This window comes from Zonotrichia albicollis, chromosome 3 (assembly GCF_047830755.1).
Source record: "Zonotrichia albicollis isolate bZonAlb1 chromosome 3, bZonAlb1.hap1, whole genome shotgun sequence".
Lineage (NCBI taxonomy): Eukaryota > Metazoa > Chordata > Aves > Passeriformes > Passerellidae > Zonotrichia > Zonotrichia albicollis.
Genome location: NC_133821.1, coordinates 9,306,239 through 9,320,157, shown reverse-complemented (window position 1 = coordinate 9,320,157; position 13,919 = coordinate 9,306,239). Strand labels below are relative to the sequence as shown.

Sequence of the window (13,919 nt, the reverse complement as noted above, 5' to 3'; positions counted from 1 at the left end):
AGCCCTTCACTGTGTGTGCAGTGTCACAAGCTCTCTGAATGAGGACACTGAAATGCTCAATAGGATCCCAGACATTTATCTAGGACACACCACACCTGAGATTCTATATTAATAGCAAAGCCTTTTTTAACAGAATCCTTTAAATACCTTAGAGGTCATTTTTACTTTTGAAAAGCTACACATTTTCCTGGTATATACAGGCTTATTTGTTAGTTAGAAATATTCTTGTCGTAGAGTGTCTTTTGCAGCAAATGGATTTAAGAGGGATGATTGTCAAGGAGCTTGGAAGCTCATGGGATAAAGGAGGTTGTTTTGGAGAAGCACAGAAATATTTTGTGAAAGAAATCTGTAGTGATTGTGGTCTGTTTGCTATAAATGTGTAATGGTTGAGTTAGCTGCAGCACCCAGGGACAGGGACAAGTTCCCATTGTGAATGTGACAGGAGTTCCTGCCTTTGCTTTCCTTGGCCAGCTCTTGCCCTCCAGCCTGGCCTGAGCAGAGCTGGTTTTGGGGAGGGGAATGCCTGCAGTGGGAGTTTTGTACCTTTAGATCATCTCATTGTGAATCTCTCAGAGCATACAGGCGGTGAAGGCTGCCCTCTCTTCCCCTGCCAAGTGTCCTTTACAGACAGGAGCAACAATCCAGAGGAATTTGCAGGGAATTCCTTGGTAAGGGCTAATCCCAGCCTGAAATAGCACCTTTTCTCTGCAGAAATAAAAATTGACCCATAGATAGAGTCCTGTGTGGGCATGGATCTCTCTACCCTCTATAGGAATGGATCTCTCTGCTTGGTAAATGCACTGCATTGCAGTAGACATGGCAATGTGAAATAGAAACCAGTTTATGTGAATATTAAAGCTGTAAATTAGAAGGCTGGATTACATCATGTTTTTAAAACAGCCTAAAAGGAAAAACCCTTTTTGAAAAAGGAAAAATCATGTTTATTTTAGCATTCTTGTAGCATAGTGTGGTGAATTATGGGAAGAGAAGTGCTTTTTAATGAGATTCAATTGCTCGATGTAGTGAGAATTATTCCTTATTCACTTCATTATCCTGCCTCACATTTCTGCTTCAGTTTCTGCAGACAGATGTTTTATGTCCCAAAGCGACAGGTTATATTAATAGTTCCTCAACAAGGTGTGATGCAGCATTTCACAGCACCTAAAAACCAGATCTCAAAGGAAGGTAACACCCACTTCCCATGCACTGGGGCACAGAGCTGCCAGGAGTTGGGAATTCTGGCTTTATTTGCATTAAATGTAGGTGATGTGTGTAGCAAACATTGTTTTTATTAAACTAATGCACTGCAGCCTGAGGAGAGCTGTGAGGATCACCACATCTGTGTGTGTTTATCACAGCTACAGCTTTGGCCTGTCACATTGTTCCTCTGTTAGAAAAGTTGGCTGAATGAGGTTTTCCTGTATTTTCCTGCAGTCATTGCTACTTGGTGTAAATGAAGTTGTTGGCACTGGTTTTCAGTTGCATCATGCTCGTGCCCACAGCACCTCTCTGCTGTCATTCTGGTAGGGATGGGCTGGTGAGACAGGAATTTTGGAATGCACAGCGTAGTGCCAGGGCCAGGCTGAAGGAGCCCAGCAGCACAAAGCCTTGGATCAAAACCCATTCTGCCTCCATTGATGCAGCACAGGCTGAAGTTCTGCAAGCCTGGGGTGGTCATGGGGCAGAAATAAAAAGCCAACTGTGCTGTCCTGCCTCCTCATGTAATGTGATTAGCATCAGAGGAGGAGATGGAAGCAGCTGAAGGAACAAATCCAAAACTTCCCTGAGACTCCATGGCAACCAGGCCTGGCAGGGACAGCAGGAAGCAGAAACATTTCAGAATAAATTGCTTTGAATGACCTTCTGTTTGTGAGGGCTGGTGCCTGTTAAATCCTGATGGTCACAGGGACAGTTCAGATGTCCAGAGTGTGGTGCAGTGCACGCTGCAAGCCTGAGCCCTGAGGAGACTGGAGAGAAGGAAAGGAGTGTGGGAAATGCTTCAGTATTTGGATGCCACAGATGTGCCCATGCAGCAGAATGGAGGTACTGCTCACAGATTCCCTTGGAGTGTGGTTACAGCAATGTCAGATCTTGGGAGTCACAAGGATGTTGCTGCTCTGTGAGAATGGTGAGGAATGGCAGTGCTGGGTGTGTCTATGAAATTTAGCAGCAGTCTTGTGTACATGTTTTGCTCGCAGCAGGGATTTGGGGAGCATTCTCCTGGCAGCACCTATGTTATTTCTAGAAAGATTTTATGGCTCTCCACTGCAGTACAGCCTTCACATCTGGTGCAGCTAATATATGTTGCACTAAAAAATGTCCCTGATGAGTTATTCCTGCTTAAAATACTTTTTCAGAATAATGCATGCTCCATTTCTTCTTGAAATTTACCCTGCACTAATGAGCCACCTGGGTTACCACAGCTCTTAAGGATCTCTTCTTCCGTTGTTTTATTTTAGAATGATTTTTAGATACAATATTTGCAGAATTTTTATTTAAAAACCAAGCTAAACTAAAGCAAGTAAATAAAGTCTGTTTGTTGGGAGGAATGATGTGAATGCTGATGTGATTTCAGATTGACCCCGGGGATGCACCGTCCGAAGCCAACAATGAGCCCAGGCCAACACCAGCAGAAAATGGGGTGAATTTCACTGCCTCCCTCACCCCCAAACCAGCCACTCAGGTTGTGCACAGCCAGCCAGCACCAGGTAAAACATAACAAACAACACAAAGGAAAAGAGGAAAACAAAGTCCCATCTTTTCTAAATTAGTCTGGGTAATATTTTTTCAAGTGCTTTGTGTTTAAAGAACAAAGGTGGGAAGTTGTGGTGTTTGTTTTATTTGTCTAAAATAAGTAGAAACTTTTCCACCACTTTTCTCTGCTTCAAATATACAAATATCTTCTACTTAACAGTTGCATTGGTGGTGAAACTGAAATTCTTTATGAGCAAGAAAATGTGCTGGGGGTTTTTTGTTGTGGCTGCAAGTGTAGGAATCTCTCGAAATTGTTTCTATGCACAGTGACATCTTACTCCACACACAAAACCCAGTCTTAGGCACTTGTGTGCTTTGTACTGACACATGTCCTGTAGCAAATGCTTGTTAAACACAGTGATTATGATTTTATGGCTGCAGTATCTGCTGGGTTCATGCTGTGTGCAGGAATTCTGCAGTGCCTCACACTGTGTAATGTGGTTGTACTGCCAGCCTAATGCCACTCACATGGCTCCTGTGAGTGGTGTCAGGGAGTCCATCCTCCTCATCAGTAACAGCACAGCTCAGGTGGGGTTTGGAAGGTCACCTTTCTGTCTTCATGCTCCTCAAATGCCCAAAAGATGTGTTTTCTGCAGTGATTAAAGTCTGCCCATGTCAGGGTGTGTCCTGTGTCACCTGCCATGTTCTAACCCTCAAGCAGCACAGTCGTGGCTGTTGTTTCAAAAGAATTGGAATTAAACATCTCTTTTACCTCTAGGTTCTGTGAAAGCACCTGCAAAGACAGAAGATCTTATCCAGAGTGTCCTCACAGGTAATAAATACACAGAATGCAAGAATGACAAGCTTTCTTGTCAAGAAAAAGACCTTTTTTATGAAATAGGCACCTGGCTTATGCATTTCTTCCAGTGAGTGGGACTGCAGTGACTCCTACAAAATGCACATGCCAAGTGTTCTTCCTCAGGGCTGAAGTAAACAATGTTTGGGCACATCTCATGAGATGGAGTGCCAACAGGGAATGTTTTAGAAATTGCTGTAGTTTCATGACCACCAAGCTACCATCTAAGCCAGAAAAAAGAGCAGCATTATTGTGAGAACAAGGGCTAAATTTGTTCTGAATGTAGTGAATAGTAGTGGAACCATTTTGTTACAGTGCTTTCAAGCTAGCTTATTTCAGGTAAAACCACTCAGTTTATGCCATATTTCCTTCACCTCAGCAAACACCAGGGTTTGTTCATTCCTGGTCATGGCAATCCCTGGCTCTGGCTGAAATCCTGCCCTGCTGGAGAGCTGAAGTGCCTTTTGTGGTTGCCATTGCAGAGGTGGAGGCACAGACCATTGAGGAGCTGAAGCAGCAGAAGGCCTTTGTGAAGCTGCAGAAGAAGCACTACAAGGAGATGAAGGACCTGGTGAAGAGGCACCACAAGAAAACCACGGACCTGATCAAGGAGCACACGGCCAAGTACAACGAGATCCAGAACGACTACCTGCGGCGGAGGGCCGTGCTGGAGAAAACTGCCAAGAGGGACAGCAAGAAGAGGTGGGTGAGGCACCCTCCTCAGCACTGGCTGCTGGGGACCTGTCCTAGACACCTCTGCTGCTTTTAGGGTACAGAATTCATACAGAGGGGGCAGAGCACAGAAAATCCCCAGCAGCAGGTTCATGGGGGAGGTGGGAGCGATGGCTCCATGGCGGAGCCCTGGGAAAGCTCAGGCCACAGGAGAGGGCACCAGGTGTGGAACTGGGGGAAAGAGGCACCTGGAGATTGTAAACACCTGACTGCTGATAAATCATGATTGATCTGGAACACCTGGGAGTGTCCTAACCACTGCCTGGCTTTGCCCTGCAGGAGCACCCCTTCTGTGCCTTCTCTGTCCAAGCCTTGCACCACCCTGTCTCCTTCTCTGTCCTGATACAACTTGTACATTCTTTATTATTATCAATTGAAATGCAAAAACCTGCACTGAATTCTTACTGACTTTTCCGCAATGATTGCCTTGTTCTTATGGTAGGAGCTGTATGTTAATAAAGATCAAGTCCTAACTCCTGGCCAAGCATGTACACACACACAGCCAGTCAATGCCAGAGACTCTTGCAAATGAACTTTTTATTTCTCCCATTGGTGCATCCTTTTTGTCTTAACATCATTTATTTTTTCAAGTAACTAGATAAGCACTAAAGTCCACTTAACTTTGACATGAAATTGATGTAGCTGCAGTTCTTAAATATGATGATATTGAACAAACTTCTAAAAAAATTACTTTTTGGTAGGAGATATCAGGTAAAAAAGCTGCAAGCCTGCTCTGGATGCCAGCCTTGTTGATAGTACCTCTAAATGTGAGTGACTGGGACTCAGGCCATGGCTTGTCCCTGGCAGGAGCTTTTTCATTTCTGCCTTCCTGATGGCACATGTCACTGGCCTTAGAAGAGGTGGGCACTCACAATATATCTGTGTTCTGCTGCCAGTTTTCAGGCTCCCAGGTTCTGTATTTGAGTGTAACAAGCTCCCTTTAATGGCTGGCTGTCAGCTGCCAGCCCAGGGATGTTTTATTTTATCTGCAGTGTTTTCCACCACCAAAGTGTGTGACAGACAGTGGCAGGCACAACAACAGCACGTTTCTGCCTTTCCTCCTATTCACATCTAAGCAGAAAATCAAGCTGGATGAATACAATGACTCATTTGTTTTTGAGCAAGAAAGGGTTTGAGGTTTTTTGCTGTGTTTGGTCTGACTGCAAACCACTGCTGATGTCAGGCAGCAAAACCCTGCAGTCTCCTGTGTGGAGCTGCCCCAGTGGTGTCACAGATGGGGAGTTTATGTGCACATACAGACAAGTCTGGAGGTTACATTTCAAAAAAGGCACAAATATGTTTTCAGGGATTTTCAAGCTTGCAATTACATATTATCTCAAGCAGCAGACTTCTAATAGAGCACAAGAGAAAGAGGATTTTTTATTTTTTTTAATTATTGCTATTATTATTACAGCGTTTGGATACTATTTGCCTGTAACTGCAGAGTATAAATCACTGCTTCACAGGAGTCCCTGTATCAGCTGGCCATAAAAATGTGTTGTCTCTGTCAGGAGCAATTTCTGCTTTCTGCCCTTGTCTAAAACTGAGCCAAGATTCAGTACAGCCGGAATTGTCTGCAGGAAGTTTGAAATATTTATTTATACACGTGCACTAGTGTTTTGTTGGTGTTGCTCTGAAGTTCCTTTAATGATCACATCCCATAAAAAGCAGCCAGTATTTCAGCCAGTGTTTAGAAATAGGCCTGATTCCTTTTTCCCAGAAATACAAGAGAAATGTCAGCTTTAAAATATGTGTTGTGCAATGGCATCATATGCTGACTGTAATATTCATTCATGCTGTCTTCTGGCCCTGTAATGTTTAAATTACCCTCACCCAACACACTTAACCTCTTAGCAGAATATTCAAACACAGTTAAAGCACGAGAAATAAAAGGAGGCTACCTTGGCACTGGTGTCCTCGCAGGGATGAGAGCAGGATCACATTATTCAGCAGAGGTAGCTCTGAGTGACAGCAGCTGCACACTTGAACCTGGGAGAGAGGAGAGAGGCAGAGCCAGCTCTGCATTGGAGTCTCTGCACATTTCTGAGGAGCAAACTCATTTTTCTCCCGTGTCAGCCCTCCCTGTTCAAGGTTTTGCTGTTTTGTCCATCTCCTGCGCTGCTCTGACGTTTCCCAGGCAACTGATTTAGCACCTGAGCCTGGCAGCAAACAGCAGCAGGGCAGGGACACAGCAGCATCTCATTCCTGTCATGTGTTTTCCTTGGGTTTGCTTAGTGCTGGCCTCGGAGTGATACTGGATTTGCTGCTTAATTTTCTCCTGGGCAGTTTGGTGTCATCTTATCTCCTTTCACAGTTACATCTGTCCTTCCTTCTGTCTTAAGAAAGAGTAAAACAGACCCAAGGTGTTCCTTAGTGTTGCTTTTTAGCTTCTTTGCTGTGTTTTTCCCTTTGTTATTGTGTTTTTCCCTTTGTTATTGTGTTTTTCCCCTTGCTCCTGAGAGCTGCCTGCCTGAGCTTTGCTCCCCACTGGGGTGTGAGCTTTCCTTCTGGAGGCAGCAGCCCATGGAGCCCTTTGCTGTGTGTGCTATGCATGGCATTTCCTGAAGGGGGGACAAAACACCAAATAAAGGAAGGGATGCTCCTGCATGTGAAGCGCTTGGTAAATGCAGATGTAACGTTCAGCTTTTTAATTTATTGCTGAGCGGGTTCAGGGATGACTTTGTTTCCAAAATAATCAGCATTCACCCCTCCTGCTGGAGGCTGTGCAGCTTTGAAGTTCAAGTTCTGTCTGGAAGGGGATAAACAAGTTCCATGGGAAGTCTTGGCAGCTGCCTTTACAGCTCACTAACTCTGGTTGCCACCACCCTGGTGGCTCAGTGGGATGAGGTTTAAAAGATGCAGCCATCCCATTAACAAATCATTAATAACTTCTTTTTAACTCACTGGGGCTAAAATCTCCCCTCTACTTGCTCTGTGTGTGGTGCTGAGGAGCTCGTTAGCAGGCAGTTTATGCAGATGTGCCTTCAGCAGCAGATTGGGCCCAGGGGAGGCAGGGTGGTGCCAGCCTGGTGAGCTGTGCTGTTCCCTGCAGGTCTGACACCAGCAGCCCTGACCACAGCTCCTCCATCGAGCAGGAGCTGGCTGCCCTGGACTCGGAGATGACCCAGAAGCTGGTGGAGCTGAAGGAGAAGCAGCAGCAGCAGCTGCTCAACCTCAGGCAGGAGCAGTACTACAGCGAGAAGTACCAGAAGCGGGAGCACATCAAGCTGGTAGGTTTGTGCCCAGGGGGGCACTGGGGGCAGCAGGACATATTCTCATAGCTGGGGCTTCCTCCTGCCTGGGGTCCCTTGCAGAGCCCCATTCCCTGTGCTCTGCTGTGTCACTCTGTCACTCCCAGCAGCTCAGAGGGCTTTGGGTGCAAGGCACAAAGGCAGCAGCATTGTTCCTCCCTCTGGTTACATAGCTCCTTTTACTGCAGCTTTTGGATATGTTCCTGTTTTGTTCTGCCCCTTTTCCAAACCTGCAATGCACAAGGAGGCAGGGTTAGCCAGGAAATAAATTGAAACGCCATGAAAATAGATGTGAACATTCCCCAGGACAGAGGGTTGTGCCAAAGAGTGTTCCTGTGGCAGATGAGCACTCTGAGGGGATGCAAGACATTTTCTGGATATGGTGGGGAAATACTTTGCATTCATTGGTCCAGGTCAGCTTTGTTTTTACAGCTGGAGTTTGGCTGACAACTGCAGCAGGATCATAGGCCCTCTGAGCTGAAACAGAGAGCTGGGCAGATGGAAGCTGATGCTCATGGATATTAGGCAGAAATGAACATTCTTAAAGGGTGTTATGGGAGTGCAAGCTGTTTCTCAGCTCCAGACAGCCCCCTCTTGCAGTTTTTTCTATTACCCGATGTTTGTATGTACATACCTGATGTTTGTTGTACCTCCCTCCTGCTGGGTGATTTGTCTGCTCTGCCCTGGCAGCCACAAAGAGCAGGTAAGAGGAGTGATTTGTGATCTGTGTGCCCTGCACGGGCTGATTTCCATGGTCACAGCACAGAGCTGGGGTGTTTGTCCCAGTGCTCCAGGGTGGGTGTGTGTACCCACCCCAGGGACAGTCCCCATCCCACTCACTGCTGCTAGCTGCTTCTCAGAGATTTGGGCTTTTATAAAACAACCATTCTGGACCCACATAGCTGGGCTTATCTCCTGAGGTAACTCTTTTCTCATTCCAAAATGGGGAATGGCATTTCTCAAAGCCAAGGTACATTTCTGGCATTATCCTGTTGGGTGGTGGCACAGTAAATTCATTTTTTAGCACAGAACTTTTGGGCAGCTTTCCCTCTGAGCTGTGCAGGAGTTAGTATTCCAATTCAAACTTGCCTTTTAGCTGGGAGATTCTTTCTGATGGCTTTGTTTTAGAGGAGAGCCTATTGTTGGTACCCTTCTGCTTTTATCTGTGGAATGAAAAGTTGGATCAGACCAGCTATGCCTTGTTACACACTCCTGGTTCATCACCCTGGGAGGGTGATTTTACAGAATTAGACTTAACCTAGAAGGGCGATCAAACCCTTTTAGGGTCCCAATTCCCACTTTATTCCCTGAGCTGGCCCAGGAGCCGTGCCCACAGCTCCCCTGCTGTCAGCTTGCCCAGCACAGCTGTGCCCTTTGTTCCTGCTTTGGGCACCAAGGAGAGCTAACCCACAGCAGATTTCACACAGGGACTCAGACATTTTTCTTCTGTCACCAAAATGTAGGTTATGATTCTCTGTGCTTGCCTTTCATACCTGCCATGTCTGGTTTTCAACATGCCCCTGACCACCCCAAAATCCAAAGCATTCCTTGTAATAATCCTCATTACAGGAGGAACATTTCAGCCCTCACAGAAAAACCTGGATGTTCTGTCACACACAAATTCAGCTGGCAATTAGCATTGTGTAAATTCAATTTGTGACCCCTTATGTTTTTTCACAGGCATTTTCATTCCTAGCAAAGGTAAAATACTTGAAATATATTTTGGTTTTACATTTAAAGTGTGTCACCTCGCTGTACAGAGGAGTAGCAGTTTCTGGGTGAGTTGGACATGCACCATTCTGGCTGAACTCCACAAGTTAATCATGTGTTTACCCTGATAATGATGTTTGCTGCCTTTTGATCGTTGGTAATTCATCTGGGAATGGTGGAACACTTTCCTGCCTGCTGCAGGCTTTTCAGGAAATTGAGCTGCCTCTATGGTGTTTAGCTGAAGATACATATTTTTATTTTTGGGATTTTTTTTCTAGCTAATTCAGAAGCTGACAGATGTAGCAGAGGAGTGTCAGAACAACCAGCTAAAGAAACTGAAGGAAACATGTGAAAAGTGAGTGCTGTTCCCTTACCACTGATTGCTGCTCCTTGTGGGATTTGTTTGGATACTTTTTGTACTCCCCTTTATTTTTTATGCTTTAGAGAAAAGAAAGAACTGAAGAAAAAAATGGACAAGAAGAGGCAGGAGAAGATCACAGAAGCAAAGTCCAAGGATAAAAATCAAATGGAAGAGTAAGTAAATCCCTGGATCCATATCATTGCACAGGATTTTTCACAGCTGGTAACCAAAGGAACGTCTTGACCCTAAATGCAAGGCAGCCTTCAGTCAGACCTCCCCAGAGTCCTTTCCCTGACAATAATTTCATTTCCTGGGGCTGCTCCAATCTCCTGTTCACGAGCTTTACTTTAGAGCAGTTAAAATACAAGAGGAGCGAACAGAACAAAACAAAAAAGGAAACCCTCTAGTGTTTGAGTTTTACCAAAGGCACAATTGTGTTTGGTTTGCTGCAGGTGAAAGGGTTTGCACAGGGTCTGGAGCCTCTCAAGAGAGAATCTGGATTTGGTAGCCCTGAACGGAAATCACAGACACACACAGTGAAGGGTTTCAGGTAGTTTCAGAATTAGCACTTTAAAAATGTCAATAAACATCCTATTAAAAAAAATAAAGATGAGAATAATTTATTATGAAAATGAGGAGAAATACTTAACATAGTTAGAGCTGTTCAGAGGGCATGGAGTTCATTTTGGAAGAAAGCAGCTGGCCATTGTGGAAATGCTGTAAAAATCAATTGCAGGAGGAAATGATTTGCTGAGAGGTAAATGTGGCACTGGTGACAAAGGCTCAGGGACACACAGATAGCTGTTCTTTCCTCTTGCCCTTTCATTTTTTTTCCTCATTTTTCCCAAGGACTTTCCTCTGTCAGGCTTTTCCAAGAGCCCTTGAGGGAGGTGAGATGGGAACCCCACTGAAAGTCAGCTTTCCCTGTGTGTGACACAGCCTGTCCTCACTCTGAGCAGGGCACAGAGGTGTGAGACCTTCCTTCTGGTGGGTCCCTTCTGACTCAGTCTGGCTGCACTGCTGCTCATCCAAAGCTTCTGCACAACTTTGGGCAGGAATATTACACAGGCTCACCGATTGAATTGTTTTTACTTCGTGTTTTGTAGGATTTAGGCGAACCACCCAGGGTTTGGCCTGGGCGAGGCAAAGAGCTCAGGCAGGTGAAAGCCATTGTGTTTAGCACAGTGGGATGTGCTGCTGTGCCTGCAGTGATGCTGGAATAATGCACTAATGCTGGAATGCTCCCCCAGGGAGAAGACGGAGATGATCCGCTCCTACATCCAGGAGGTGGTGCAGTACATCAAGAGGGTAGGTCAGCCTCTGCTGCTGCTGGGGCAGGAAAGGGCACCTTGCACCTTCCAGCCTGGGTTCTACTGCAGCTTCTGGGCTTCAGCAGGAGGGTCCTGCACCTGCTGGCTGCCAGCAGATGAGTGTAGGCTCTGCTTCCCATTCCAGGTAAAGGAAAGCTGGGATTCCAGTTAAAGGAAAGCTGGGATTTCAGACAGCCCCTCATCATTTGTTAGTCAGCACTTGGGGGATGGTGCTGAGGAGGGAAGAATTCAATACGATTTCATCTCTGAATATCCATGGAAAATGCACCCATTTTTTTAAACGGCCTTGCTGGCTGACAAATGCAAAGATTGCATAAGGAAAGTCAATGAACGTTTAATTGCAGAGTATATCTTAACTTTATTTGCATTTGTACAGTTACTGAAATGTAAAAAGCATTCTGTAAGTTCTGTAAACACCAATTAAAGAATTCTATTACGGTTGTTAGCTTTTCTGAAGCTACAGGTGGTTCACACCAGGCTGGATTCATGCCCTGCAGTGCTTTGGGGTGTAAAATCACTATGGAACGTGTGCAGCCATTGAATTCTCCTCTTAATTTCAATGCAAAGATAGTTATGTTCTAAAGTTGGCCCATTTTTGCTTAGAAGAGTCTGATTTAGGAAGCAACCTAAAGAATTTGCAAATTAAGTGTTTTTTTTTTCTTTTGAGGGCATTATTAAGTGAAGCCCAAAATTTGTAGTTGAATAACATTAGCAGTGTGCAGAAAGTCCTTCAGACATTTGTGATCCTGAATGCTACATGTGAAATGTGATGTTCTGTTTGCACGCCTGACTGTTGCACAGCTGTGCTCAGGGATGCTCAGGCAGTGCTGTGTCATTTGTGTGATTTCAGCTTGGAATTGGTCACAGCTTTGATGACAGTGTCTCAGTTCTGATGGGTGGGGTGTTTGTTGGGGGGCAGGTGGGAGAGTGAGGATGTGCAATCCATGAACAAAGATCCTTTGCTCTTTCCTGACAGCTAGAAGATGCTCAGAGCAAAAGACAGGAGAAACTTATAGAGAAACACAAGGAGATCCGCCAGCAAATACTGGATGAAAAGCCCAAGGTAAAGAGTTTTTGAACATGTTACAGTGCTAAAATTGTCCTTCAGGAGAGAAGGAGCTCTGGCTGCAGGTAGGCTGATGTTTGAACGCGAGGGAAGCACCAGAGGCACCCTCAGTGGCAGGAGCAGCCTGTTGGGCACGCCTGCCCTGCAGGTGTGACAGGAGGGCTCTGCAGCACCGTCTGATCGGGAGCTGTCAGTGCGGTGCTGTGACCAGCAGAGTGTGCCCTTCCCTCCCCTGTGCCTGGCTGCACTGAACAAAACACAGTTCCCGCTGGAAGGACAGAGAGATATCTCCTTAGCATGCTGCCCCGGGTCCTGTGGGACACAAGGAGCTTCCTTACAGGAGTAGAGCTTCACGTTCCACACGGCTTGCTGGACTGATTGCCTCTCTTGGAGTTTATGCACTGCATCCACATGTAACATTCTGAAATGCAGGTTCTGCTCCTTAGGCCTGGGGCTCCCTCTTGCTCCAGGTGGAGCTGGGGCAGCTTTGCCACCAGCTCCAGTGGAGAGGGTCAGGTGCTGCACCTGATCTCCTGTAGGAACACCTGGCCATGGTCACACTAGTCCACGGAGGGAGGCTTGTGTTCAGAGGGCTCATGGCCAGGTGTAATCCTCCCAGCCCACTGTGTCATGTCTGCTCTCATTGTTGTGCTCCTGCTCACACCTGTGTCCTTGGCTCAGCTCCGTTCCCCGTCTGTGCCCACAGCCCCAGTGTTTCTATGCCTGTGCCACAGCTGCAACTCTGGCACTGCCAGGAGTCATCCCTGCTGCCATGGCATCTCTGGGAAGCAGCAGAGAGTAAGGCTAAGGGCTAAGAGTTTACACAGGTTTACAATAGTTTGGGAAAACAAAAATGTTTGCATTTCCAGTTTTCTACTCATGTTTGTAAAACGGTATTTACAAAAAGCTGGAACTTTTTGGTGTTGTGGGTGTAAAAAGTATCCATATTTTTATGTTTGGTGCTGTGGGATCATGAGTTCATCAGGCTTGTGAACTGGAATTTAAACACTGGAATTTAAAATGCCAAAGAATAATCAGTTAGTGCTTCTAGCACTGGATCCTTGGGCACTCAATTATTCTGCTTAGCTGTGTCCTTCCTTCTTGTCTTCTTTATTTTTTATTTTTAATTTATCCATGTACTGAGGAGTAGCATAAGGCGCTGGAAATTTGTCACTGAGGACTTGAGCTGAATTTGGAGAGGTGCTGGGGCAGCCACGTTTGACTCTTTGATCAGTTCCCTGTGCCCAGGGCTGGCTGTGGGCACAGTGACAGCTCCAGATCCCTGTGGCACAGACCAGCTCTGGATCCCTGCCCTCCCTCCTCTCAGGGCTGTGCTCACAGGGCCTGGCTCCAGGGCTTTCCCTTTCCCCACACTAAACAGGCACCAGGCTCAATTTATGGTGCTGGTGCCTCCTGCTTGCATGAGAGGCTTTAGGAAAACATAATTACTCATTTTATTAAGTCTCTTTTTATGCTTTGCTCCGTGTCCATATTTCACTCCCATATTTGCCTCCTCAGTGCCGGGGTGGATGATGTAAAATAGATCAAATGATTTCCCAGCTGAGCAGAGCTGCTGTGTTTGCTGCAGGCTGCAGCCTTTCTGGGGGTGCTTTTTCAACAGCCCAGCCTCTCCTGCTTCAAACACCCACTGAAATTTATGCTGCCTGTGTTAAAAGGCTTTTCTGGCAGCATCAACTCAGCCCCAAACAAAGAGTTTCATATATTAAGAGGGAAAGAATTTTCAGTATTCTCAGCAATGATTCCACGGGAGACAGATCTGCTGTCATCCCTCAGTGCTGCTGGGTTATTTATTGGTGCTCCCAGTGTGTTGTTGTGCTCTGACTGTGCTCACAGCCCTTTCCCAGCCAGGGAGGATGCTGTGGCACCCAGTGTTGCCAGCACACTGCCACAGCCTCTC

At 46.1% G+C, this 13,919-nt stretch overlaps 1 protein-coding gene and 1 long non-coding RNA gene across 4 annotated transcripts in view; one reads left to right on the top strand and one right to left on the bottom strand.

Moving 5' to 3' along the window:
- The window catches only part of LOC106629378 (uncharacterized), a 58,038-nt gene extending 51,171 nt beyond the window's left edge, over window positions 1-6,867 (bottom strand). The window contains exon 1 of the long non-coding RNA XR_001332687.3: window positions 6,184-6,867. This is a non-coding gene — a long non-coding RNA (uncharacterized LOC106629378). The remainder of the gene's footprint in view (window positions 1-6,183) is intronic.
- The window catches only part of PLCB1 (phospholipase C beta 1), a 306,384-nt gene that overhangs the window by 215,642 nt on the left and 76,823 nt on the right, over window positions 1-13,919 (top strand). For all 3 annotated transcript variants that reach the window (XM_005486821.3, XM_005486820.3, XM_005486822.4), the window contains exons 24-31: window positions 2,576-2,708; window positions 3,473-3,526; window positions 4,033-4,252; window positions 7,335-7,512; window positions 9,522-9,598; window positions 9,688-9,777; window positions 10,855-10,912; window positions 11,912-11,998. In XM_005486821.3, the coding sequence (XP_005486878.2) occupies window positions 2,576-2,708; window positions 3,473-3,526; window positions 4,033-4,252; window positions 7,335-7,512; window positions 9,522-9,598; window positions 9,688-9,777; window positions 10,855-10,912; window positions 11,912-11,998 (897 nt within the window). The remainder of the gene's footprint in view (window positions 1-2,575; window positions 2,709-3,472; window positions 3,527-4,032; window positions 4,253-7,334; window positions 7,513-9,521; window positions 9,599-9,687; window positions 9,778-10,854; window positions 10,913-11,911; window positions 11,999-13,919) is intronic.